Raw genomic sequence first — 25,536 nt, forward strand, 5'->3', positions numbered from 1 at the left:
AGTTGCAGCAGGAACATGACATTGAGACAAAATTGCTTTCAAAAGCAAACAGGTAAATACAAGGGTTTATCTAAATGATAATGGATTTTAATGTAGCTGAATGATAATTTAAATGTATAATCTCATATTGTATATACTTGGATTACTCAAAATGCCATTTACTGGGCTTATTGCTATTCGATTGAAGGTTGTGGGTCATTTTTAACATTAAGAACATAAGAGAGATTACAAGTGAGGAGACATCATTTGACCCATCTAGTTTCTAATTGATTCAAGGATCTGATCGAGCTCTTCCATGAAAGAAGTCTGTGTATCAATTTCAAAAGCATTGAAAAGGAGGGTATCTTATGCCAGACTAATATTCATGCAGTATGTACTGTATATCTGGAGTTTTAAAGAGATAATATATATTAAACAGAAAATTATAGGTGCTTAGATTCAATGCATCATATATTACAATATAGTCAAATTTATTTTACATTTCAGTGTTTACTTTTTGATTTTACATTCCCAGTATAAATGTGGAATGCACGCTAAAACCATTATTCAAGAACCATATATGCATTATTTGCAGGGCGTGAACTGTGAATTGCACTACAAAGTCAGTTGTCAATTGAATATGTCACATGTCAAATGCAGGAATATTTATTACATTCCATATACTGCAGTTCTAACTCCCATTCAGACTTGTTGAAATCTGACATATTTTCAAGTGTTATGTACTGTATGTCCTTGACACAATCAGATAATGTAAACTTTTCCTATGTTTGCTATAAAGCGGCCAGGCCTTGAACCAAGTGAATGTAAACCAATGTTCTAAAAGTATACCCTTTCATTATCTCTCTGTTTCACAAGACAGGATTGGTTAAATTGAAGTTTTGCCAAAAGGAATCATTTGTAAACACCAGCACAGTAGTCCAGCAACGTTACACAATACAGTAATTGAAATTTACCACTTGAGCAAAATACCATCTGCTGTATTGGATACGTGAACACCATTTGTCAAGACATTCATTAATTTTGCTCATTTTTCCCCATTTTTCGGACCCTCTCTGAGATAAATTGCACTGCATAGAGATGGTTTGTTCTGTGAAGCAAAGGATAAAAAAGCTCGTATTTAGCCGTCAGGCCAGAAACTATTTTAGGATGTAGGTATTATCATGCTTACAAAGTATATTTTTTAATACAGTACATTACATAAAGACATCGCCCAAGAGTTAACAAATTTACTTGGAATTTATCTCCTCTTTAAGTGTATTCCTTTAGAATTTTTCCGTCTATAAATTTCATTGACAGTATGGTGTTGTCAATTTGCAGAACTGAATTAATTTCTTCTTCTGGGCTACTTTCCCTCAATATGAAGCAGCTGCTGTATTTTCTGAATTGCACTTTTTGAAAATATTTGAAAGCACTTTGGATTGTGAAGTATTTGTCATTAGTCTATATATATTCACATTTAGAGGCTGGGAGAAAGAAAGGAACATATGACTGTTGCTTTAAGGGATTATTAATGATTCATGGAAATGTTTTGAAAGCAAAAAATCTGAAGAGATTTTTTTTAATCCATATAAAAAGCAATTCTATAGAGCCATAGTATAATGCAGCTTAATAGGAGAGTATTTAGAGGTGTGATTTTCCTATCTTATATTTCTTAATTTTAGGATTGTCCTGATCTGTTTTCCCCCATGACTACCAGATGCAAAATGGTCTACATTGTAAGAACTAATATGCAACATCTAGTTTGCTGCAAACTTGCTCAGACTCTCTTGCTTTGGAAAAGCTTGCTCAGTTTGTGTGAAGTCTGCACTCTGAAGCAAAAATACTAGATACTATGAATACTCTTCTGAGTATCTCTTTAAGACGTATTTATAAAAATAATCGGAAATACATTGTGTCAAGCTCAAGTCTCCACAAGCTTAATGTATAGTTACTGAATTCACTCTCTTTTTCAGTCTTTTACCTCATACATATTTTACATTTTCCCCCCCTTTTAATAAACAGTCGTGGTTGGCTTGATGTATTATTTTTTGTAAAATATAAACTAAAAAAAATAAACACCTTGGGAGACATACAATGACAACTTTTAATACTTTTAAGACTGTTATAAACACTGTAGGTCTTTTAAAAAGAAGAAAAACGAAGCAATGATTTCTATTACATTTTGAGCTCATTCACAGAACAATATCTCATCATATAATTCATGGTTATAAAAATAGAGCAAGAGATGCAATTTTGAAAGTAAACAGCACTATAAAACACTGTGAAGAGCAAGCCCCATGATTTTGGTCAGAGAGTGATTCACAAAAGCATTGGCTTTGGTGACTGATACCAGTGGCAGAATAATAAGAGAGCTGAGAATACATCTTTCCAGTATTGCTATTTAGTTCTTTCCTTAATCCAGTGCCATTATATCACAGCTTCTGCAGTGATTTCAACAACAGTTCCATGTCAGTTAGCATTCTGAATGTCAAGTACAAGTCAGAGACTCAATGCTTCATTTCATAGATTCTCTGAGTGTATTTTGAAGCTCTTAGAGCCTAAAGACACCAGTAAGAAGGTCTTATTATAGATTCCACAGTGAGACATATATTTCTTAGATAATTAACACAGTGTGCTTTACATTTGAACATCTTCTCTTACTAGGAGAGGCAGTTAAGCCCCTCCACACTTTCACCAATGCACCAGACCGCCATGTACACTTCATCTAAACAAAATCAGAAGAATACGATTAACCAAGAAAATTACAGTGCAGCATTTTCCTTTTTCCATTTTCCAAACACTACCCCTTTCTGTCAGAACCCATTTTGGATGATTCATGTTAGATGTGAAGTACGTCCGATGTGATAAATAGGAACAAGTAAGGGTTTGTTCCATGCTGAAAAGAGAAGAAAAAAAAACCCAATGTTTCGGCTGTGGAGCCTTCTTCGGGTCACCCTTATTTCTCTTTTCAGCATGGAATAAACCCTTACTTGTTCCTTTGCAGCCTACACATGCTGACGCAGCTCCCTACTGGAACTACAATGTGATAAATGCTTTTCAACTATTATTTCTGATGTCAACATTTAATGTGTGTTATTTGATAACACACGTTTCTTCAAAATTACATTTATTTTGTTTCTGGCTCTTACTCCATACTGTTACAGCATGTTTAGATGCAAACGTACAGTCCAGTGTTGTCCTGAGGTCATCACATTAGTGAGTAGATTTACCTGCTGAAGGGGTTTGCTGCCAGCATCAAGGGTATTGACAAAATCAACCCACTGATCAGTGAAAGACATTCCAGAGGACAGAGGAAATGGAAACTATGGAGAAGTCCAACCACTGGGAAATACAACTGTGAGAACAGGATACACCATTTTCTGTTGTTTCCAAAAGAGATAGCTTGTCTTCTTTCAATAAACAGCTGGATAAAAGCCTAAGATCAGTTAGCTACTAACTACCATATAACGTAGAAATTCCAATATTCCTTCATGAGCAAACTTCTTTATGTTCTTATTGTCTATAAACTCTTATGGGACTTTTCTGTCCAGATTACTAACTTCACTAAAACTTAATAAATACAGCAGTTCAATACTCTATATGAGTAAATCAGGATTTGGTGTGGGTCAGCTGGCAAAACAAGATTGCATTTTATGCAGAGAACCAATCTCTCCTGAAAGTAAAATAAAACATTTAGAATACTTTTTAAATACACCCAGGACAAGCAATTACAATTTCCGAAGACATTTTCCCAGGCATACAGTATCTGTGTTTAATGAGGAATGTTCCAATAAAAAGCAATTAAACAAGTTAGGTAACTCTTATTGTAATAAATATTGGAATTCTAATAAATTGTAGCCATGGGGCATTAAGGGAAAACTTTTATTTTTCCCCTAATGCCAATAATGAATGTAAATGGTACAGGGCAATTATTAGTTATTCAGGAAAAACGCAAATTGAAAATAACAGCTTTAATCACTTTTGAATATCTTTTCCCCATAGAACTGATTTGATTCTAATTGTGTGTGTTTTGTTCACGCTTTTTAATTTTAGAAGCTAACTGTATTTCACAGACCGTTAAAATCATTTCTCTAGTCGGTACAGATAGTTGTGATCACAAGGACTACAGAATTATTTGAAAATAATGGCACAGTTGTTGCTTCTAGTAAGAAGGAAGGAATGTCTGTGAGGTTGTTTCTTATATGTGGGGGCTGTACCCCTAATTTGTTTAATTTTTTTGGGGGGGTTGGCTTCCTAGTCTTAATTTGTCACTTACAGTTATGCTAAAAATGTGTGCAATTAGAAGTATTTTTTAAAGTAGTTTGGCTCACTTCTTTTATCTAAGAGGTGCTTAGTGACCACCTCAACAACCCTCCCCCCAAAACCTTATGACACAAGCACCCTTGATTGTAAATGCTACCTAAAACCACATAGATTTTCGTTTTGCTACAAACAGAGACAATAAAACTTAAAGACATTTGTATGAATAAAACTATATTTATATATTGCACCGTCCTTCCTTTTTCCTTGCTACCTTGATGAAAAAAAACATAAGAATATCATTACCAAAGTTTCAGCTGTTCAGGTCTTGAGCATGGTGAAATTATTCAAGCAAGGGGTTAATGGGTTTCCACTCTCAAACACCTAATGTGTTGCTGTTCTATAAAATCATGCCTTGCTGTGTAGCACCACATTGTCTACTGACAAGCCATATGGTGTTAAAAGATGGCAGATTTTATTTCACAGGATACCCCAACCCACAGATGTACTTCATGCCTTCCAAGGTTCTGATTTCAGTTAATTTATATCCAGACAGGAGAAAAAGAAGCCTACTTTAATCTCTCAAACCACTGAGCTATAGTGCTGCTTTGGATGAATGCCTGTATTTGCTGGCTGTCATTTTGAGCAATTCTAAGAAGCCTCATCAACTCATTTCCGATGGCATTTTATGATGCAAACATAAAACAAAATCTTGATGTTAATGGTCAATATGTCTTCGCTCCTAATAGCCCTTCACTCCTGTTATTGACCAGCTGAAGTGCCCCTGATCAATATACTAAAAATCTACCATGGAGAAATACCCCCCCACCCCCATTAATGGTTCAGAAAATGGTTCAGTCTTCATAACCATATATCAGTATAATCTCATCACAAGACTGCCAAGAACGTAATATCTCTGTGATACCTGGTTATTTTGTTATGCTGTGGCGGTTGTGAGACTGTCTTATTTTCTGTCAGATGATTTGAATTAGGTATTAGGCAAATGGATAGGGTCACAAATAGTCCATTATTGCCTAAAAGTATACAGCCATTTTGTATTTAAATATATTTATCAGGATTTAGCATGTTGCAGTGCAGATTCTATTCTCTCTTCAGTCAACTGTCTTGATAGTTCTGCATTTGTATTTAACCTTTTTTTTAAGAGGTAGGAGAGTGGATGATGTACAATAACGAGATTCAAGAAAGAAATCTGTGCCTAGCTAAATGTGGTCACTGATTGGGTAATTACAGTATGTGTTGCCTTGTTGAAGCCTATTGACACAGAGTAGGTGAATTAGAATGGATGTATTGAGACTGCTATCAATGAGGATTTCAGAAGAGCAGTGCAATATTAATGTAATGGTTTACTAGGATTATACATGATTGCTTAGTCTAAGCCTTGGGGTGTGGAAGACAAACTGTAGGACCATTGTTTTTATCACTACTACTTGCACTTTAGAAAATAAAAAGAGGCTGTAGTACAAAACTACAGGTTATACAGTAGCTCTGCTAGGTGTTGCTGTTATGGGCCTATTCTACTATATGAAGAGTTTACTCAGACCACTAAAACATTAGCACTCTGATGTAAAATTTAAAAAAAGCAAGAAGAAAAACAATTAGTATCCTACATCCATTACTCATTACTTAGAAGTAAAATTTCTTTGACATTAAAAATCAATGTACTGTACAGCTCTGTGTTTTTCAAACAGGCACCCACTGTTTAAATAACAAGAGAATTACGTTCAATTCATAAAAAGATAATAAGTATTATTTTCTAATGATTTATAACAGGAACACAACTGGAATGTAATTTGCCTGATTGATTTATTTGAACACCAGCCATGAATTAGCAGGATAGCTGAGAGATTAGGGAGAAAGACAAAGTTCCATATGCTGTCTGAAACTGGCTTTCTTCCAATTCATTCAAGAGGACTATGCTGAAGTTCAATTTGAAAAATCAAATATGTTCTTGGTATAATAAGGTCAATGATTTTAACATTCTGAATTCAGAAAGGTGACAGAAACTGTTGCTGTAATGTGACATTCCTGTTCTTCAAATGCAGAGATCTCTGCAAATTCGGCTCATTACTTTGTTCTATAAAATGCACCGTGCAAGATCACAAAGAAAATTCTTCTGCTGAAGCACAGCCCATGTAATGAAGGAAGAAAACTCTGGGGATCTTAGAATAAAAGGTAGAATTTGTTTTATACTCCAGAAGTTTTCCATAGTAACTTACACTAAAAGAATGATAATTAAAATAATTTTTTAGACTCTGTATGTTTTCCATAGCAACTTATACTAAAATAATAATCATTAGATACATAATAAATTCCCGGTTTTCTAGCTAAACCCATCAATTCTGTACACTCTGTTCATTCTTAATTATCCATTCAAGATGCGTTTCTGCTACCACCAATTAATGTTGGTCATTAGACCAAATAATAAAAATGAATAAGCCACTTATTCGCTAATTACTGCTGTACTGTATACCTAGATTAGTGGCAGTGTTAGGCGAAATACAGTCATTTGGGTAATCAAGACAGAATTTATTCCCAGATCACATCCTGTACCACAAATTCAGGCTCCTTTGAAACTCCAGACCTGATAAAAAGCTTTTATCTGCAGGAAATCATCCTTTAAAAATAAGAAACTATTGTTGTTGGTTTTTACTTTAAAAAAAATACTTATGATAAACCACAACAGACTGTAAAATATAAATACAGTATATATCACTTTATGTTATATCTAACCATCAAATAGGAGGCGTATTCTTTGTCTTCCATTTTTGTTATTTTGTTTTTGCTGGCTTTATGCTACCTAGTATATGCATTAGACTAAGGTTACAAGAGGTTACAAATACATACTATACAGAATCTGATAGCAATTGCCTTCTTCTTCTGAATTAGATACAGTATGGTCTTCTAAGACATAAAAAAACAAAATATAGCCCTGCATTTCTCTACTCTATTGACTCAGCATTATCAAATACTCTTTTGGTTCTAAGGTCAGAGAATCATATTATTCAGAGTTGTGCAAAGAACACACTGCTGGCAGTGATATGCTAAGTGTTTTCTTTTTACATAAGTTTGCAATATTCTGGATGCAGCCTGTATTGTCTTTTCAATTTTATTGATGTTAAGAGGCAGGCCAGGAGTGTACAGGGTAAAGGACAGTTTGAGATGAAATGGTACATTAAACAAAGGATTAATTGCATCAAAAGAGAGCTTTAGTTGTAAAGAAAACAGTATTTCTCTGAACTGAGTGCTTTTTGTTCTCACCCCTGACCAATCCACTTTCCTAACAGTGTGCATATCTGCTCAGCTGGGACATTGTTCACAGATGATAAAAGGCATACTTTCAAAGGAAGCCCAAAGAAAAATACTGAAGAATTGAGAGCGGGCAATATACAAGATTAGCTTTATAGCCTCGTACAGTCAGCTTTTAGTCATACTTTCTTAGACAACTGTATGCTGGTCCATTTTCCCAGAGAGAAAGGCAGAGGCCACACACACACTCCTTCCACACTAACTGCACACAGTCCTGTCTGGCATTATCACAGAATTGACTCATGAGGAAGAAATGGAAGTTTCAGAAAAAACAGCACCTCTGGAAATAGATTAGACACCATTCATCTCAAATTCTGAGTTTTTGAAGTCAGCAGTAGGGAAAGCTTTCTGAGAGTTTTCAACAGTGGCTGTGCAAATTAAGTCTTAACTAGATTTTGTGAAGTTAGAGAATACACACTAGAGATCGTGTATTTATTTTAATGTGAATATGAAGGCTCTGGGGTTACCAGAGGCAATTTATTTTGTTTGCATACAGTGCCCTGTACAGTATATAACGTCTTCCAGTGTTTGCTAACTTTTTTTTTTACATCCACCCTTCAGAAGCCCAGAATTCATTACTTTTTAATGAAATCAGATGTCCATCACAGTCCATGAGTACGTAAGATAATACATTTTCCTTTCTCATTCAGCTTCCACCTTCAGCTTTTTCGTGGAAAAACTGGAACAGTTTGAACTTCACATCATTTCATTATCTCAGGTGGCTTGCTTCAAGACCTGCCCTCGATCTGGCTATAAATAACCAGCACCTCTGTGGACAAACAAATCTCATTGTGCAGACCAGACCCTGTCAACTGCAAAGTGTAACATCAAATTAGCGTTGTTGTTTTTTTTTTTACATTCACTACACCTATAATTACATCTATAGGACAAAACAAAAGCAGGAAAAAACAATGTAAGTGCAGAATTTATTACAGGAAAATGGGCATCTGCTCTATTGTTGTGGAGGAGTGTGTGAGCAATCAGAGCCTCGTTTAGAAACCTGCACAGCTCAGAACCCTAACCTGCACAAAAGAATAACATCAAAGCCATTATCAGATTTGAACATTGTGATCTCCTTTTAATCCCCTTCTATATGTGCATAGTACATTGGTGTACATGTGCACAGTAATATGGTTATACAGTAGCTATATCAACACTCGACACTGTGACCTTTTTGCTAATGTCAAGAATAATGTGACCATATGAGTCTCTCAAAACAAAAAATGTCATCATGATTTTGCGGTGTCAGGCATATTTCATATGTTAGTGATGTTATCAATAAAAGGGTTTTCTCCTACAGTATATTTTGCCTGGGTGTTTGCATGTTTCTTGTATATTATTCTAACACTTAGAACTGTGGTATTATCTATTACAGTATATAATTTGTCTTATTTACTAATTACTTATGTGTGATTCATATTTCTCAGCTTTTATCTTTAGTTCTTCATGAGAATTTTCAGATTCCTGTAACCTTAAAAAAACAGAGCATGACTTATTATAACGATACATTTATTACTTTATTCTACGATTGTTTTCATTTTGCTCTGTTTCTTACAATACAGGCAAGAAGAATATTGCACGTTTCAAATTATAAATTTTAATTTCACATTTTCCTTAAAATTAAGTTTCCCAATAAAGTTAAATTTCCCAAGTCCACCTACAGTAAGTTGGTATACATGACACTAAAAATGAAATGATCACTGAAGCCAGTAGTAAATAAAAGTACAGTACAGTAACCACTGTACAATGCAGAAATGAAGACATTTGAAAATGAAATTACAAAACATTACGTTAATAATAGCCTTAATTGGTATTATTAAAATTATTAATCTATCATTATAATAGTTGGTCACCACCACATACAAGAGCCCTGCATTGTTATGGGTTTGGATGAACAGTGTTAATTTTAACACCAGAAGTACCTGGACAGCTGTAACTTCTGACATGTGGTGATTTATGGTCTTTAGTTCTGAGTTGTTTCAATCTGAATTCCTGACTGAACATTGTCTGTCTGCTCTGTGCAAAAATGAACATTTCAAAACATGTACAATAGTTAGCAAAAAGGGAATTTGTACAAAACATAGCAGGAAAAACTAAATGAGGTTTTAGACATTTTTATTCGGTAAACAGAATTCCAAAATCATCTAAAAAAATAAGTTAACAAAGCAAGCTATTAGTTTGATCAGAAAATGTGACTCTTGTGCAAAGGAAAAAACAAATTGTGTGTGAAATTGTGACTGGGGTATATAATTTCTTTTGCCTTAGCAGTTATGGCAGATATTATATTGAAGTCACTTTTTCTAGTTGTATGCAGCAGGAGAATAAATGGATCAGGCATCAGACAAAACTGATTGAGAATGACCATTCATTTTTCTTAGTGTAATTAAAATAGAAATGCTGCAATGTTCTTATTGATCCATTTTCTAACTGCTGTATCCAATACAGGCATGCAGGGGAGCCAGAGTCTATCCCAGCATGCAATGGGCACAAGACAGCACACATCCTGGATGGGACGCCAGTCCATCGCAGGGCACACACACACTTAGATATCAAGGCCAATTTTCCCAAAAGCCAATCAACCTACAGTATCAGTGTGTCTTTGGCCTTTAGGAAGAAACCAACTCGGAAATGGGGATGACTTACAAATTCCATGAAGATAGCGCCCCAGGTCTGGAATTGAACCCAGGGCCCCAGTGCTGCAAATCAGCAATGCTTACCATTGTACTTAAAAAAACTAGGTTTATTTATGAAGTAGTATATTAATAAACAAAGTTTTAAAAAAGTTTTGCAAAGTATTCACCAGAACTGTCTCTCAAAACTGGAAAAATACAGTAACTGTTTGACATAAGGGTATATATTGTAAAAAGAAAGAAGCTGCCTCACTCCATGGTCTTCAGTTGGACACCCCAGCTGTTTTTATTATGCTGCAACAAAGTACTGTATAGCTTGGCTGCCTCACAGAAATTCCAAGCCATCCGTCTTCAAGACACTGTATTCGTAACAGGAGGTTTATGGTTTATATTTGCAGGGCAGCTTGACGGATCACATAAAGCTCTGGCAAGCCTGTGGAAGGCATTAAAAATCCACAGGTCCTTTATTATCAAAGCAAGAAGGTTACATCTCCACATGGTCCACACATATTCACAGATAGGCTGTTCATTATACATAATGGTTTATGGAACTCCTCATACTGTATGTCATGCCTCTATGAGAACTTAAATCTGTGACCTAAAAATAATAGGTTTTTGGCAGAAGGGCAGCAGGTTGAATCTGAAAATGATTAAGTGTTTCATGCAAGCAATTAATTACTCTGGAACATCAAAGCCATGCCATAGATTTCTGGATTAATTGTAAAAATCTGATAAAAGCAAATAAAAGGCTGAGAAATGCTTTTTACAGAAGGTAATCTAGTGCTCTGGTTTATATTGCAGTACTTGTTATGGATAGTCTATGAGGCTACACCTAAATAGTACAGATAAATTAACCTTTAAAGAGAAAGGGTATAGTAAATTCACCTTTTGTTATCAACTTCTGTAAAACATGAATCATTAAGTGCTAGTTTCTTCTGCTTTGGGAAATGCATTAATGTGTGGTTGGACTTCCTTTAATTGTTTGTACATAGGAGGTACTGAAAGCATTTTTTTTTGCACGCTTTAAACAATATCAATAGTTATTGGTGTTTCAAGATATTCAAATGTCTTCACTCAAAAAATCGAACAGATCCTTCGTGTGGAAATCGGCAAACCTAAATTAAAACTAAAACCCGTCTCTCATTATTCATTATTCTTGAACTGAAATGGTTTGCTTTTGTACTAATACAAGGATACAGCATTCAGGTTAATGCAAAGCAGCCGTGCAAAAATTAAGAAAACAAATCCCATTTTACGAAGGCCTTAGCATTTTTTCTCTTTATTTGGGACTAACTGGTTTTATTCTGCATTCTGTGCACACCTCAGTGATTCAGTTGCCAACATCTTACTTTGACCTTACTCTCAATCCTCTCCTTATTTCTGCCCTTGCATTCTGTTTGATCTCCTTTTGGTGTTTGTTCCTGCTCAGGTAGGAACACCTGTGAGACAGAAGGCAGTAAACCAGTTGATTAATATTGAAACAGAAGTCTGCATTTCTGGGGTTTACTGTATTTAGTTCCATTCCTGCCAGGCGTATGACTTCAAGGGGATTTTAGAAGAAAAGAAAATATTTGTTAATCTCAAACACGCCACCATCCTCTGCCACCATCTCATGCTTGAATAAAACCAAAAAAGCACACACGATTTGGCTAATCACCTTATCCAAATCCAGCTAAACTGACACGATAGTAACCTTCCCAGCAGTCTGTGAGCGTCAGATTGAGGAAATACTGGTTGCTGCAGCTTAATACAAAACCTTGTTTGACAGGACATACACCATTTCTCTGATCATAAATTCTGTTTTCCCATCACATGCTCTGGCTGCTCAGAGCCACCGATAGGCAGTCGAAATATATTGGAACAAAGCGCAGCTATAAAGACAGAGGCATGTTGGGAGACTTCTGTGACAGCAGATGTGCATAAGGAATGAGGCTCTTAAACAGAAAAGTGTTTATTTTTGCACTGGCTAAAGGCAAATGAGCTTTAACAAATGGTTGCAGGGGTTAGAGGCGGCACTAAAACAAATTTCCTGGAAGTGTAGTAGTGTGGATGCGTCTGTCAGTAGGCACTGATTGATGGGCCATTTCTCACCTTAATGTAACTGAATGTACTGTACACAAGGAATTACTGTTTATATACCAGAAACACTAACACAATCACATGTGTATAAACGTAGCCTAAACATGACATGCTTTTGTGCGTGTGAATTAGCTGTACAGCAAAGGACAGAGCTTTTTTTTAAAGGCACTGGTGGTTACAGCCGTTTTCTGCTCTGACTGCTCTGCTCCAGGGTAATTGTTCTATTAAGCCTGACGGACTATCCATAATTCCTTCTAAACTAAGCCAGCGTTAAAGCAGGAGCACACAGTTAACGGTATCAATTTATGAACCTTGAGAGAAATTAAATGTCCGAATGGAAAAAGCATTATTCACAGAACATTTGCCATATTGTGTTTTCAATTTAGAAAGTGCCTGGGTTGATGCTGTTTTTCATTAGTTTTCTATTTATGACTCTGTATTAAAAATGCTCACATGAAGCAAACCTGGCTACTATACTAACAAATTAATTACTGGTGTGATATAACTTCATAACAGACTACAGTAACTATAATAAAAATCCTGTTGAAGATTTATTTTTTACATTAGCCAAGGGGCAGGTATTATATAGTATATGAACATGCATTCCCTTTAAAATCAAGATGTACAGTACAGCCTTAAAAATAATATTTAATAGCATATTTCAGGGGCAGGCTTTTTTCTAGCTCATGGAACATCATCGAGAATAGCTAGAATGTTTTCCTGTTAACAGTTGACATCCAGTTTTGCTTATGTTGCAGGCTTGTGTTCCCTACTGCTTATACAAAATAATTTAGAATTAGAAAACAAACTAATTTAGTAATTGAACTAGGCCTTTCACTTGCAAATATATATTCATACCACACCTGAACCAACTGTTAGGAATTTAATATAATAAAATACTACACAGTAAAAAAGTAAAAGCATACATTTACAATATTATACCTAAGGATATAAATAATTTATTGTGACTAATGTTCTAGAGTTAATTGACTGCATTGTTTAAATGTTTTAATTTTTTTTAACTCAATACCGTAAACATTAGACACAAAAAGCATATTTCAAAGAAAAACACAAAAGAAAAATGTAACATCTTTAGCACGTTGACTAAAACATATTGCTACACCACAAAATATGACCAAAATCTCTCACAAGCTCCAAAATCCTATTCATGTTGCAAATTAAGAAGTAAATATGTGCTTTACAAGAAAATCTAGAAATCAATATATAATTAAAAAGTGCCAGCTGGTTTGAAACTAGTTGCATAATATATTGTTTTAAGAATAGACTATGAGCTAAGAGTCATGTTTCAAATCAGAGCAGGGTGCATGAGTATTTAACAATAACTGGAAAACATCATCATAATTGTCTGAAAAACATAATTTAAGATCAACAAGAAAGACAAGCCATTCATCTTATCTACAGTACGGTAGCTCGTTTGATTGTTCTACTCTAATTGATATGAGGATCTTATTCTGGCATTTTTTGAAAGAATACTTGCATCAGATCCTCTTGAAATCTTGTGTTCTAAAAGGAGTACTGTATTTCTAGCTTGTCGGCGAATGGAAACGCCACCAAAGATGCAATCCGAAGACAGGAGACTGAAGTCAAAACGACTTCTGTTTGAAGAAACGCAAATAGTCTTTGAAATAAAACATAGAATCTAACATGTATAGGGAAATCTGAAAGACATTGCCTGCACATTCATCTTTTAAGAATTGAGATGGGTGTAAACGACTTTGACATAATCCTTATAATGTACAAACTGTTATGAAAATGAAATGTCAAGTGTAATAAGGGAGATTATACTCAAACCATCCCTGTGGATTTGAAGCCACAGGAAACAAAACAGCACAAGAGACTTACAGGACTTCTTGCTAAAGCTTTTATTATTGGTGGTGTTGATCTCACCAATGCTGGGAGAAGCCACAATTACAGCCTGTTTTGACACTCTTAATCAATACTGCTTTTGTAACACACCTGCTCAGACTCCAACAATACACATCCACTTAACCAGCAATCAAATAAGTCTTTAGGACTCAGCTACAACAATATTTCTGTTGCATTTTAGCTTCATCCACCATGTGTGCAATAATGTGTTGCTTTCACTGTGGCCTTTGCTGTGTCAGAAACACATTGGAGAACAACACAATAAAATACATTTCAAAATCCATAGCACTCTTACAAAGAATCAGAACTTTGCCATGGAAAATTTGTTCTCAACACAATACACACTCTTGTGTATCCTATTACACCCTCTGTGTTATGGGGTCTGATAAAATTCCTAAAAAAACACAATGGACTGAAGATTCTACTTTTCAAATGAAAAAAATAGATCTGGGTAATTTTTCAACGCTTCTTACACTGGTTTTTTTGTTCATTCAAGGATTTCCTTTATCTGCTTTTTATTTTTCCATAACACTGACGATAAAATAAATAGAACACCTTTGGCGGATCTTCAAATTTAGTCATTTTCTCACTACTGACTTGTTCCACACATCTTTGCCATTCGGTGATAAAGCGATATTTCTTTACTTGTTAAAGATGAATTTCCTACCCAGAATTAAGCAAATCATTTTTTAAAATTATTATTTAGAAGTCAATCTGTACATTTTTATTCTGGCTCATTAAAAAGCTTTGAAGAATTTAGAAAACCTTGACCTCAAGTGGCTTTTATTCAGGGTACATTTAACATCAGTCTCAGTCTTCTACGATGAGTCTCAGAAAAGAGGTCTAACATAAGGGGGCAACATTAAGTTACATTTTAATATATATTTTTGCTTTGTCGACTGAATGGCAAATGCTTGGGTAGGTAAAGTCAAGAAATATAGCAAATGTTCACCTTCATGAGCCAAAGTTCCATTAAAGCTTCCATTATTCCTTCATATATAATTCCATTCACAGCACTGTCTCTTCACTCTCTTCACTGGGCGACCCAATAAACGTGGCTTTCCTTCAACATCGGAACATTCCTTCTCTTGTTGTTTTGGGGATGAAAAGAAATCAAAGCTTGCATTCTCCAATTCTTCACTTTTAAAAATGCAATAAATTAAGACATCGGCTTCTACTTCAACTAAAAGGTTTGTGCTCATTTGAGCTTGTCAGCGAAGCTGCAGAAAAATGAATGGTCTCACTCGAGACACTATAAACAGTAGCATGTTACTGAAATCACTGGATACCGTGACATCTACTCTAGTCATTAGTAACAGCTAGGTATAAAATGTCATATATGCCAATGTTATTCAAATAGTAAAACTACCTCTTTAAGGGGTTACCAACAGAAAGAGTTTCCATTGTAAAGGCTGATATTCATAAAATAGCAAATTATTCCAAGTACTACTGTTTCCTCCTCACTGAGTACGCGTACATTTGTGGAAATTTAGCCAAACAGGTTGAGGAAATACTCGACTAAAAGATGAGGAGTATTTTCTCAAAAATGTGGCATGCTGCAAAGTGTACTGTAGGTGCTGAAAAACTGTAGCTTAGCGAATATGGCACTATATTTTCACAAGGTCGAAGAATTAATTCGAACAAAGACAAAAAAAAGCAAACAATACACGGTACGCGGTAGGTTTGCTGTCACTCTGTGATGTTCATCGGGGAAAGAGTTTAAAAAAGGGACTGCTTTATAAAGACGTTCGACGCAGTGTGAGTCCCAAAAACGTTGGTTTTATCTCTGTTGCGAGAAAGGCCCATGTCTGTGAGGGCTACACAGCCTGTGGCTCTGCAGTCAATTTCCTATAACTTAAAAATCCCTTACGTTCCCTTAGCTGTGTAGAGGAACACCTGAATCATCATTGTCATTGTCTAGCAGTTCATCCTCTGAGAAGCTTATGTGGAGACATGTGTCGTTGGAGAGGGAGGAAAATGGCAGCGTGTTGCTATAGCTGCTGTCAAGACATTTGGAGTCCCTCACAGGGCTTGTTTTGTCGGGGCTGCTGAAGGAAGCTGCTTTATCTCCCAGGTTACTGCTACAGCTGCTGGAGGTGGAAAAGAATGCCCCGTTGTCCTCAAACAGGTCCTCCTGTAGAGGTGTCAAAACAGATTTGTCCTCTGACCGGACTCCAGAGTCCTCACTCGCCGACCGCGATTTGCCCTCGGCTTGGAGAGGCTCAAAGTCGCAAGAGGCGAAGGTGCAGGGTGTGACGTCGGTGAAGGCCGTGGTGTCATGGTGGGCATCCGAGCTGTTGTTGGCCTCAACAGGTGGGTTTGTCAACTTCATATCTGCTTCCTGTCCCACAGAGAGAGTTCTGATTGGGCGCTTCCTGTTGACAGATTGAGGTGGAGGATCCAGTTTGGGGATAGTTTGGAGAAACCTGCCAAAATAAAATGTAAAAAAAAAATGAATTCACTACTTAAATGAGCGCTTAAGGGAAAAATACAATAGGTGTGACAGGGTTCGTAGACTATTCCATCACTAGGGTCACCTTTCAAAAACAAACAATCTCATGCTTGCTCTTATTCTGTAACTCAAATTTACCACAGTGTGACTAAACACTGTTCACAATTTTCGCAATTGTGAAACCAATAAAGAAGTCAGATACAGACTCATGTTTTTAAAGACATTTATCCTGCCTGCCTGAGCACAAAAACCACCGGATTGTGGTATTATCTCAACAAAACAGTTGGCTACTGGTTCTGCACACGTTTCCATTCAATCAATAAGCATGAACGCAGCCTAAAAATAGCTGCACTGCAGTAACTCCGCACAATTACAAGCACCTCGTGTCGCCGTAATTTATCTAACAATCTGAATTTCACTGTTTGAACTTTAAAGTTCAATCCAGTGATAGAAGCATATATTTGAAACTGTACTACAATAATGGGTTGTGCTGTAGAAATAAGAAATAACTAACCGAGTACACAGGTTTGGCAGTGAAAGAGAAAAACAGCATTGTGTGACAAGAATTGATTTCCCAACAGGCCAGAAGCGTAATGGGCTCAGCTAGTCTTTGCTTTTTATTATTAATTAACATTTCCCCATACTTTTAAAAATGTATTTATTTTCATTTATTTTTTGTAGCACCATCACAGTACACGTATGACTCAATTTCTGCTGTGTCTGCCAAGTCTCTGGGGTGAAATAGGCATTTGTTTACAAATATATTTTTCGGTCTTCAGGGTACAGTATGTGCGTTTCCACAGTGAGTCTTTAAACCTCTAAAAGACAATTCTTCTGCTCCTCTGTGAAGCTCCCAGGATATCTGGATTGGGAGTTTTAAAATACATTCCTTAAAAATTTGCACAGTCTGAGTCAGCAGTCCTGCTGTATTAAAGCATATTTCCTTGTTGCCAATCAGTCAGCACACTTCTGTTACTGTATAATCCTGGGGGCTGTTGAGAGTCAGGGAACCAGACAGGAGTAATGAATAATGCACACACAATACACTCGTTCATGAAGGTTCTGTTTTGATAGGTCATATAATTCAAGGACAATACACTGTGAATAGAATTCATCAGCAAAACTGCTTGGTGAATTGGCAAATTATTGAATCCAATGTATTTTTGGTTATAGTATCGTAGTGGTGATTTCATCTAGAGTCTCTAGTGTGATGTTCTGGTGTTTTGAGTTACTGGCACGGATATCTACATAAAATACAGCAATTTGAGGAATGATCTTTTCTTCTCGGTTCTGATATTACTTTTTCATTTTGTCACTCAATGTTTTGTAACCTGTTGCCAGTTTTACACTATTATATAGTTACATAGTTGGACACTTATGATATTGCTGTTTGGATGAAAAACACTGTGTTATTCCAAGGAATTATTACTATTCAAGAAAGATTTACAAAGATCATTTATAGTATGATAGTGTGATCCCCATTTCCTATAATGGTCTGACAAATCGCAAGCTGTAGTTTCAGGTTTTCATAGAAATTCTATGCACTAATAATCTTGAAATAGAAAGATTCTGAGTACTCTATCTTAATAGTTGCACCGAGAGAATAAAAAGGCTGACAAAACCTTGATTTGTTTGAAAAGGAATGCATAAAATGACAACTAGGGACCACTGTTGCAAAAAGATTTCCCCTGTGAATAGGCAATTACCTGAAAAATTTTCATTTCTAAGTTTTATTAAACCTGACAGTAATTTTCTAAGTGCTCATCATTTCGAATGTCGTTTAATCTATTCTGGAGGGAAAACCTTCTGAAACACTAATATTCCTTGAACTGCTTTCATTGTCTTTGTGTTCTTTCACAAATTTTCTTTCACATTTCACATCCTTAGGATGACAAATTACCATTCTTCGAGATTCTTCACATCAATGTGAACTTAAAAGCAAGCAGTATCATTTAACTCAAGGCAGGTTCATATTCAAAGGATTAATTTCATTTATTGGTGGGTTATGTGGTTTTTGTTCTGTTTGCAGCTATAAAAAACTCTAAAGATAATACTGTAAAAAACATAGTCCTCCCCATTGATAAATTCAGTTTGCAAGGGAAAAGATTCACCATTAAAAATATAAAAAACAACTGCTACCTTTAAAAAGATTCATGCTTCCCAGAATGCTGGAATATTAATAGATGGAAAAATTAAAATATTAAAAATGTTCAGATGGTACACAACAGAATATTGCAGTAAGACAGACTGCTGAGGCCCTGCCCTTGATTTCACTGTGGAACAACAATAAAATGCTTACGTTTTGTGGCTCGTGTCAGATGTACTGTGTCTGGAGGCTAATTCATATTGTTGCTGTGAAATGTTGCATCCGAGCCACCACAACTGTGTACACAAGGAGACGCACCACAACAACGCTCAGAGCAATTGATTACGCCTCTCTGTCTCTGTTTCCATTCTGAGTCATTACAAATGAAAAAAAAGATTCATTTAATTTTCTGCAGGGCATATCATGGCCAGAGAGACAGAGAGCTACAGGACAATATAGAAAAATTAAATATTGCCGGCTTTAAACTTCAACCACGTGTATCTTAAAACTTCAACCATTTTCAGTTAGTATGTCTGTTTACTGGTATGATTTACGTAACCTGAAATGTTTGCAGCAATGAAGCACATCTTCTATATTAGTACAGTAAAAATTAATTAGGATTAAGACCACTAGATATAAGAATGGCAAAACACACTGTTAAAGAATTCGAAAATTATCCTTCAAAGCAGGATCCACATCCTCACAAATTGCTCAAGCTTTGTCCAAACTAGATAAAACGTTTCGAATGTGACTTTACAATCTGCAGGGCTGAGATCAGTCTTATGTTTAAAACATTAGTGTACCTTTAAGGGAAAATCGCTCGACTGAGCAGGCAATTTTAGAATCCATCATTTCTCGTTAAGCTATTTTAGATTTCAATCAGGCGATATCAGTTGGTCCCAAACATTTTGTTATTTTTAAGTGACAACCCTGCAAAATTTCGTCTCCCTAACATACACAGAAGGATGACGACAGGCAGGGTCTGCAGCCAGTTAGTAAATAAATCATTTTTAATTGTCATGTGTAAGTAAGAGTGACTGCACAATATCTGAGCACCGACAGAGTTCTGTTATTTTCTTGCAGGGGGATTGAGAGAGAGATTATATGATGTCAGTAGAAAAGTGGCTCTTAACTGCAGGCTGCACAGACAATGATATTAATATTTCAGCCCCAAGCAGAAAGTAGAAAGAATTTTAAAAAAACATCCAAACTCTACGTGTATTATCTGACCTTTTCACCTCAACCTTTTTCACTGCTTCAAACAGGACGGGACCCAGTGGAGTCCAGACTACTGAGAGACTCCTGTAATCTTCAAAGGAAAATTGATTGTCCATTGACACTGGGCTTTTTGCTTGGAGCATGACCACCACCATCGGCTTTGTGTCAAGCATTCCAAATTCGGAGTCAAACAAGAAATTAACATATAAAAAAACAACAAAGAGTGACATTTTTGACAGATGGGGACTGAAGTGAGTTTTCAACACAAGATCACTGCATTAAAGGTGGAATGTCAGTGTTGCAGAACATATGGAACACGAGTGTGGTGAGACTGGAAGGAGCATTAGAGACCTTTCAATAGCACCTCTGAGTCACACTAACCTAACAAGACAGTGGAATAAATAAGAACCAAACCAAACCGTCATTAACAATTGCAGGAAAACACACAAATGACAGACAGCACATGCTTAGGTATACTCACATCTAATTGCGAAAACTCACAAACCGCATAAATATACTAGTAAACAATGTTTTTTTTTCTTTTTCTCAGAGGAATCAATGCACATTGCAAAGGGAGAATGTATCCTCCAACAGCCATGTCATACAGCCTCCGGGACAGAGCCTTTGAGCGCAGCTAGATTAAGACGATCACAAGCAGGAAGGGGGGCTCGTCCAACCTGCACCAAGGACCAGTGAGAAAGAAAGCAAGATTAAGGGTTTTAGTCCAGAGATCATCAAGCAGTATACCTGGAGGACTGCAGGTGTTCATGTAGATGTTCACACCTTCTGACTTACTAGTCTACAATTTCTTTTCTGGTTCTCTCACTGATTCTATCAAGCCTGCTTTCCTCTTGCATATACTGCATATACACTATAGTGGACTGTCCTCCCTATTTTTTAATTCTACAGTTAGAATGACTTCTTTTATATACAGTATACTCCAGACAAACAGAAGATACAGTATTCCCATCTCTGAACTTTAATTATGCAAATGCTGATAGATTAGTCAGTCTGAGTCTGTGATATGCCTGCAGAGAAAAAAAAAACCTTGGCACCAAGGGTTCTGTCACCAAACACACTTACAGACAACCTTGTGTTCAAACATAGCGTTCATTACGGATGATACTTGATCACAAGTCCAATTCACTGCGTAGGTTTAAATTATTTTTCTTAATCATTCGTTTTAAGATATCCCTTTGCCTTGTTACTTCTAATGCTACTTTCTATTACTCTTTAATGCTACTGTGAGCATTGAAGTCTCCCGTAAGAACTACAGAGTTTGCACAGTAGGTGTTACTCTATCGAGCATCGGTTTTCAGGAAGGTTGAGTACTCTGGATTAGTAACGATCCTGAGTGTCACTGCAGTTGGTAGTATTTGTTCTGGAATTTTCTCCTGGAAAAGAGTGGCTTACTCTCTCCAGGCGATCGAGGAACACCTGCCCCCAGTGGAGGTGTTACAGTATCTCGTGGTCTTGTTCCCAAGAGAGGGCAAATCGTAGGATTCACCAGAGGCTGCAGTAATGTGGTGGTGAAGTAGGAACCGAGTTTTCAGACCAAGCTGTCAGATTTCCGGTGATCTACACCCCTATCCTCATCCAACGCCATACGTTTCGGGTAGCGACTGGAAGAACGAGCTCGCAGGTACAAGAAGTGGAAGTGAGATTTCTGCGTAGGGCTGCTGGGCTCACTCTCCGTGACGGGGTGAGGAGCCCGGAGATCTGTGAGGACCCTGGAGTAGAGTCGCTGCTCCTCTGGATCGAGAGGAGCCAGTTGGGGTGGCTCTGGTGAGGATGCCCTCCCCGCTGGAGAAGAGACCCCAGGGCAGACCAGGACACGCTGGAGGAATTATATCTCTTGGCTGAACTGGGAGCACCTGGGAATCCCTCAGGAAGATCTGAAGACGGTAGCTGGGGAAAGGGAAAGGTCATCCCTGCTCAGCCTGCTACCACCGAGACCCTCACCAGGAGAAGGTGGCCAGTAAGGTGGATGGATGGAGGGTGGCTCATATCTGTTCACCCAGGGAGACCTAGCCAGGAGCACTAGACTCTGAAAACATAGCTGTGGTGTTCGTCAGAACTTGCAAACCACTCCACCACATTGTTACCTCAAGGTAATAGTCCTCAGAGGCTTGTCCTTCTTAGTTTTACTTTTAACTTTTAATTTAATTCCAAAGAAACCATGCTAATCTTTTAATAATGCAAATTATATTTACTGTAACAGGCTTTAATTAGTACCTCATATAACCTGATTTGCAAACCGACTACCATTCGTTTTGTTCAAATAAAATCGAGACCGGTGATGTTCTGTAAGCAGAAACTGAGCTTATCTTAATATCTGACATGATTAAAGGTATGTATCTTTGTGCAATGCTCTCCATACGGCATTATTTTATAAACGAGGTCAAAACTCAGCTTCAGACTGATTTTTCAACTGAAGTGATACAGAGCAGCGCCAAAGAGACTGACATCGCCTGGTGAGACAGGAAGCTCAGCTCTTCTCAACATAAGATGGTGAATACAAGATGTTTATTTTTCTCTTTATTCCTTACACATCACATAGATTTGAAAAACAATCACTGAAATTATACTTATTTCTATATTCATTTAGATATATTCTGGATGTCTATTTTTAGCAGTGAGCACTCAAAACACAATTTCCCTTTGCCCTTTTTTGAAAACAGATTTAACTTCTTCTTCTTCTTTAACACTTCTGATTTCTTTATTGTGTCCAGCTCCTACTCAGTTGAGCCCAGACATGCAGAAAGGCAGTTATTGCTCTTAATAGGCCAGGCATGACAGACATGCTTAGAATTTTAAAAAAATCCTTCAGACCAGGAGCCAACACTACAGTGAGAGAGATAACTGCCCATGAAACAGCTTAGGTGAAATTTGCCAGTGCTGTAGAAAACCCACAGGGCACATTTTGTTAGTTAAGATAAACCCTTCAAAGAGACAAAATATTTCAAAAAGGATTCTTACACACTACCAGCATCAGATACACATTTTCCTTCAAGCTTCCTAAGCAATATTTCTTTCTTTTATTATGTATTTTATGCTTTATTATTTCAAAGGTAGGTTATGTTTAACTGTATACGCGACATTCATTTAACACGGCACTTTTCATAGTAGGAATATACATCTGAGAATCTCAATTCTGCCGTGAATTGTAATAAACTGCTGTATGTTTATTAAATTCATTGCCAGCTTGGCATTCCATTTAATCTGATCAGATGACAAGCATCATAAAGCAAAAATGTTGTACATTTTCAGCAAAGAAATTCAGCATGTTTATGCACTTTCCTTGTTTTATGGTGATAATCTGCTTTGTTCACAATGTAGAAAAGGACAGGAAGTACTCTATTAAGCATATCTGCGAGGCATGAAGCAATACATCTGGGTCCACTTGAAACAGCACTACTTATGGCAAATATCAGAGCAAGCTGATATAAGCTGAAATAAGGCAGTGATAAAAATTCCATAAATGTAAATGTGCCTGCTTGGGCGTGAACAGGAATTCTGGCTTTTAGGTGCCTGAATTTTGGATGTAGGATATATTTTTAATCTAAGATATTTTCTTTGAACTCAGGCCTAGTCAAGCAGTGTCCAGTACTGTAGCACTCAAACTGAGTTATTGTTATCCTGTAATCAGATAACTCACCCACGTATCCTACATGTGCACAGCTATGCATGATCTTGAGTACCTGGAATTTGTTGAGTCTGCCTGCAAACACGCAAGGGACTTTGACATTAAGAAAAAGCCAAGCCCCTACACATTCGCCCTATTTGCCAGTACTGATGAGCCGATGCAGCTTTTCTTACAATGAATTCTGGTTGTTTTTGATATTTTTAGTCCAGACTTCATATTTTTAGGAAAACCTGAATTCAGTTTTCCTTGAAATTCAGAATATACCCACCCTTGTCTCAACAGTATGATTCCATATTATTCAGTGTACAGCTGCATGAAGCTCAATGAACAGATTTTCAGGACAGATGCCTTGAAAAGTCAATTATTTCATCTTCTCAATGTACAGTGATCTTGGAATTAAATTAATTCCTCATTATCCTGATGTTTGAAGACATGCTGACAGTACACTAACAACATTATGTGGGAAACACTTCCCCTCTGAAAGACCTTTTTGAGCATGTCAGAAGCCAATAGCTTCGCCGAAGAGAGATACCCAGGTCAGTGGCAATTACAGTAACCTTTTCAGAAAAAGATGAAAAAAAATGCTGCCTAACTTGTTTGCCTCATTGTTTCTGCCTGCTGGATCCGGTCTCTCTTTTCAGATTAATTTCACTGTTAACATAATTATTTCCTGTTGCAGTCTGTAAATGAAGCTTCCCCACAGCCATTTATGAGAGAAAAAACTAGGTATGCTATAAATGGAGCCATGTTGTCCTTATTGGATTGTACATGTTAACACTAATGAATGTAGTGAGGAAAGATCTTGCTGGCTAGTGTCTGAGTCGTCAATAAAACCCTTGCTGGTGTCTGTGAGCACTGGACTTACAGACTCCTTTTGGAAATGAAAAGTTTGTTTACAAAATCATTCAGGGTTTATGCAGTCTCTGTAGTTCATTTGCTTTATGGCAATATGGTGTTTCGACTGTACACTCTCAAATCCCCTGCTTTAACAAAACCATTAACTAGCTCTTCTGCGGCTTCTCAAAAAGATGAAATAACACTAAGGGTAGTGATGAATAGAAGTGTTGTTTTTTTTATCAAAGAGAAAAGTAAGAACTAGAGGGGACAGTTCTAAGAAACACAAGTAGGGCTTTTGTAAAAATCTGCTGGATCCCTTTAGGGCACCTCTCTAAATGTAAATTGAAAAATCTGATTTAGATTTTCTTTACTTTTGTGAAAAGCATGCATGAATAATAGACTTCCTCAAAAAAAGAAATTTTCTTAAAGCCGCTGCTTCAATAATCTGCTTTTTAAAAAAAGTTTGCCTCGCGTGTTTGAGAAAATCTTTTCCTTTAGATCAAGTAAGTTGTTCTTTCTGCTTTTGTTACTATAATTACAGCCATATTAAACGTCCAGGAAGACATACCTTGTACAAAGGCCTTATAGTGCAGACTTTCACTGAGGAAGTCAGTTAGCCTCATGTTCCTGTTCTCTGATTTAACCATGCCGAATACATTCAGACGCTACTCTTAATGCAAGTGAATCAGCATGTGACACAAAAAATACATATCTTAAATTGGTTTGTGATGCCATTCATACATGTATTCAAAACCCATGTAATACTACTACTTTAAGAATATGAAATTGTGTATATTGCTACTAGGAACATTCCTAGTTGATGGAAATATGTGGGGTTGGTACTTTTAAAGTACAGTACCCGTACCAGCAGTGAAATGAATGTTGTGATCCCATCTGCCATTTCTTGGAAGTACTTTGTAAACCATATGGTGCCTGTCAAGGATTTGTGCTAGGGACGTTAAATAAAGAAACTGAATGAATAAAGAAATTAATTAATATATACAGTAACTACATAATGGTCACCTTCTTATACTGTATTTACCAATTTAAAATGATTTTTTAGTAAAATAAAGCATGAGCTTTCAATTACATATGAAAGTAATTGTCTTTGTCTTTAATTATACTGGAGATAGGT

General features: G+C 36.6%; 2 protein-coding genes across 5 annotated transcripts in view; one reads left to right on the forward strand and one right to left on the reverse strand.

Moving 5' to 3' along the window:
- The window catches only part of ttll11 (tubulin tyrosine ligase-like family, member 11), a 309,887-nt gene that overhangs the window by 146,139 nt on the left and 138,212 nt on the right, over positions 1 to 25,536 (forward strand). The window contains exon 1 of one of the 2 annotated variants that reach the window (XM_088614923.1): positions 23,706 to 24,100. The exons of the other annotated variant lie outside the window; for it this stretch is intronic. Coding sequence (XP_088471049.1) covers positions 24,061 to 24,100 — 40 coding nt within the window. The 5' untranslated portion in view covers positions 23,706 to 24,060. Of the gene's footprint in view, positions 1 to 23,705; positions 24,101 to 25,536 lie in introns of those variants that run through there. 2 annotated transcript variants of the gene reach the window in all.
- Positions 14,144 to 25,536, reverse strand: part of LOC148644029 (carboxyl-terminal PDZ ligand of neuronal nitric oxide synthase protein) — an 87,628-nt gene continuing 76,235 nt past the window's right edge. For all 3 annotated transcript variants that reach the window (XM_088614926.1, XM_088614925.1, XM_088614927.1), the window contains one exon: positions 14,144 to 16,588. In XM_088614926.1, the coding sequence (XP_088471052.1) occupies positions 16,039 to 16,588 (550 nt within the window). In that variant the 3' untranslated portion in view covers positions 14,144 to 16,038. The remainder of the gene's footprint in view (positions 16,589 to 25,536) is intronic.

The sequence above is a fragment of the Lepisosteus platostomus genome, chromosome 21 (assembly GCF_059453375.1).
Source record: "Lepisosteus platostomus isolate fLepPlt1 chromosome 21, fLepPlt1.hap1, whole genome shotgun sequence".
Classification (NCBI taxonomy): domain Eukaryota; kingdom Metazoa; phylum Chordata; class Actinopteri; order Semionotiformes; family Lepisosteidae; genus Lepisosteus; species Lepisosteus platostomus.